The following is a 3,606-nucleotide window of genomic DNA, read 5'->3' as shown; positions in this document are numbered from 1 at the left end:
GTGCCTCGAGCCGCTGCCGGTGCCCACTGACCACAGCGGGAGGGCGGGCGTGTCTGAGCTCATGCCCCAGACCCGTGGACCTGATGGGGCCCAGTGAGGGAGGGAAGTGGGGCGGCCTTGTGTTAGGGGTTGGGCACTGCAGGGTCCTGTAGGTGGTCCCTGCAGGGGCCAGACCGTGCCCCACCGACTTGTCACACGCCAGTGCTGGTGGAGTGCTCAGGAGGGGACCCGGGGCACCGAGGAGAGTCTCAGCTCCCAGGCTCCTCCAGGGCCAGCTACGACGCCACATGGGCAGTTCCGCCATGGACAGAGCAGACAAGGTGGTCTCATGAGCTTGGGGGTTTGCACAAGTGCCGTGTGAGACGTCCCCATCATGAAGGGATGCGTGATTGCACGGCCAGGCGGGCGGGCCTTCCTGCACAAGAGGCCTGCCGGCTCTCCTCAGAGGGGGACACCAGGGTGCAGAGGCTGCCACAGCATAGCTCACCCACGCGAAGACGTCCACACCCAGGCCCCTGAGGACGCGGGCGGCGGGCTGCACGTCGTCCTGGGACTTGCCGTCCGTCACCAGAATCAGCACTGTGGCTCCCTCAGGACGGGGACCCGCTGCTGCCCTCAGGTTCTTCTCTAGCACGTGGGCCAGGGCAAGGCCTTGGGAGCAGCAGGGACAGAGAGGACACGGCCCTGCCTGCCCGTCCTCGCACTAGACAGCCCAGGCTGGGGTGCCCGAGAGCAGGGACCTCTGCCCCAGAGGCCCAGGCAGCACCCCACACCCTGCCCTGGGCCAGCCGGCCAGGGGTTCCCAGGACATGAGCCAGCCATCTGTGGAGGGAGTGGGCGATCTGCCTGCAGGGACCTCAGGGCAGCTTCTAGCACGGCCACGCCGTGTACTCTGGTGGGCAGCCAGCCTGAGTGTGAGCACAAGCTTGCCTGCACCACTGTGGCCAACAGGCCCTGGACAGAGGTGTGGCCTGGCCCAGCCCTGCATTGCTGGCCTCCTTCCTGCAGTGTTCGCGACTGGGGAGGAGTGTAAGGGGAGGCTGACTGGCTGGATGGAGCCGGGAGGCGTGGGCCGCACCTGTCCGTGTGTTTCCTCCCTGGTAGCGGAGGCTGCGGACAGCAGCCAGCACCTCGTCCTTGGTGCTCCAGGAGTTCAGGTCCCACTCGGTCCAGGGCTCCCCGCTGTACTGAGTCAGACCTGGAGGTCGGAGTGCGGGCTCAGATCTGGAGCTCCTGCAAGTCCCACCCCCAGGAGGGGCTCAGGGAAAGCCTGCACCTTCCACAGAGGAGTGGGTCGGAGTCCCTGCTGGGCTGGGCCAGCGGGGAGCCCCTCCTGGCCTCCAGTTCAGACCTTAGGCCACCTGCACTGTGGCCTCTGCCCCTCCCTGTGCTGGGAGCTGCCCTTCACTGAGGGAATGACGGGACTGAGCCCAGAGGCGGCAGGAGGGGGCGCGGACCCACCTACTTGGGTTTTGTCCAGTCCAATTTCAAAGGGGGCAATGACACTGGCCAGGAAGTCCTTGACCAGCTGGAAGTGACTGTGGCCTATGCTCCAGGACCCGTCCACCAGGAAGACCATGTCAGCGGGCGTGGGGGGCGAGCAGCGGAACTGGGGACCAGCTGGGGCAGCAGGAGTGGAGGTGATGGTCAGGTGTGGCTGCTCCGAGACCCCTGAGCTGCTCCCAGCCTGGCCCCAGCCCCAGGACCACCTGTCCCTGATGGCTTCTGGCCCTGGGGTTGTCACGGGGAGGGGCAGAGACAGCTGCCACACGGTTTCTAATTGGTGCCCTCGGCCCACTAAGCCCTCCCCAGAGAGCCAAGTAACAATGGCCAATGCAACAGCTGGGCTCTGCTTGGGGTCCCCAGGGTGGGGGTGCCCAGAGGGAGCTCCTGGGAGACTGAGGCAGGGCCAGACCCTGGAGACGCCTAGTAGGGTGCAGAGCCTGACAGGGAGGTGCAGAAAGGCCTCACTGTGAGGGCGGGACAGGAGCTGGACCCAGGGACCTGCCCAAGGGCTATGCCCACCGTGGACCCCTGCTTTCAGCCCCAACCTGATAGGGACATAAAGCCGGAGGGACCTCTGGGGCAAACCAGTGTCGCCAGGCCCCTGCCTGTGCCTGGGCATGCTGCAGCCCCTGCAGGTCGTGTGTGGCTCTGCCTGCCCAGGCCCGGGCCCAGGGCTATTTCTGCTCCTCACCGGGCATCTTCCAGGGGCCTGAGGTGGTGAGACCCCACCCCGGTGCTGGCTGGAGTCGTGCAGGAGCACTGAGGGAAGCCCCCAGAGTACTTGTAGGCTGACTGTGAAGGGAGACAGGGGAGGCGCCCTCCACCCACCAGGGACAGGTGGGTCTTGGCTGGGGATGAAGGTCACTCTGGGCTCTGCGGTCTGCTCCGGGTCTGGGCTGCCCACATGGGAGGGTGTGGGCTCCGGGGCCGCGCCCGGAGGTCTCTGGGTGTTGCTCTTCAGATCCCGGACTGCGGAGACACAGGAGCTGTCAGGACCTGCCCCCCAGGCGCCCTCCCCCTTGCAGGGCCTAGCAGAATGAGCAGGGACTCAGAGCAAGGCAGTGTGTGAGTGAGCAGGGACGTCACCACCCCGGGCTGGGTGCGGTGGGCTGGACGTACTCACGAAGGCCCTCTGAACCAGCAGCACACGCCCGGAGCCCGTGAGGGCAAAGACGTGCAAGGAGTACCCCTTGGAGGGACTCAGGCCTCCCACCGTGGCCTTGGGGGTCTTCGTGGTCAGCAACACCTCCTGCTCCGGGTCCCCTGAGGTGGGAGTGGGAGAGCTGTTGAGGCCACCAAGGCGTGTGTGCACGTGTGCATGCGTGCAGCAGGAGGGGATGAGGTCCTCCAGCTGCCCCAGCTGAGCCGAAGCCCGGGAAGAAGCAGAGGCCTGCTGGGCAGGGCTCGCGTGCCTCATGGCAGGGCCAGGGGGTGTCCTAGGAATGTGCCCTAGAGGGCCCAAGGTGCCCACAGCCTCAGGCTGGTGTGAGTGTAGGGGCTGGGGTGTAGCCCGGCCCTCACCCTGCGCGACAGCACAACACTGACCAGCCTGGCACTGCCCTCTCGTGGCCGGCCCAAACCCCCAGGAACAAGCGGGCGGCGTGTCACATTCCGGGCAGGGGAAGGAAGAGGAGGGGGCTGTGGCCTCGCTAAGGAGCCGGATCCCACGTGGCCGACCACCTGGTTCCGACGCAGCTCGGAGACACGCCGGGTACATGTGCTTGTGTGCCCCAAATCTGACCAGGAGGAGGGGCGGGGCAGGGACTGGGGCGTGACAGCCCCACTGGGTGCTCTCCCGTCTGTCACCCGTGAGCACACGCACCTCTGACAAAGGGAAAATAAGTAGACCCGAGTGGGGGAGGAGCCCAAGCCTCGCAGGCGTCACCCCTGTACAGGTCTGCTGCCCCAAAGGCTGGCTGAGGAGTGAACAGGCAGGGCCCTCTGCCCTCCTCCACCCTGGAACCAGACATTCCCTCTGGGACCTCGCAGTCCCACTCCTCACTTCAGCCGGACAGAAACACCTGGCCAAGCTCGCCGCCTGCGCTAGCACTGGCCCCTGCAGAGCCAGGGAGGGGCGGGGCCGGTGAGGGGCGGGGCCGG

At 66.7% G+C, this 3,606-nt stretch overlaps 1 protein-coding gene across 1 annotated transcript in view; it reads right to left on the bottom strand.

The window, feature by feature from the left end:
- Positions 1-3,606, bottom strand: part of COL20A1 (collagen type XX alpha 1 chain) — a 27,129-nt gene that overhangs the window by 17,686 nt on the left and 5,837 nt on the right. Inside the window, 5 exon segments of the mRNA XM_014583653.2 lie at positions 492-651; positions 1,079-1,198; positions 1,462-1,620; positions 2,335-2,475; positions 2,626-2,769. Of these exon segments, the coding sequence (XP_014439139.2) occupies positions 492-651; positions 1,079-1,198; positions 1,462-1,620; positions 2,335-2,475; positions 2,626-2,769 (724 nt within the window).

The sequence above is a fragment of the Tupaia chinensis genome, unplaced genomic scaffold, assembly GCF_000334495.1.
Source record: "Tupaia chinensis unplaced genomic scaffold, TupChi_1.0 Scaffold144472_1, whole genome shotgun sequence".
NCBI lineage: Eukaryota > Metazoa > Chordata > Mammalia > Scandentia > Tupaiidae > Tupaia > Tupaia belangeri.
This window is presented reverse-complemented; position numbering and strand designations above follow the sequence as displayed.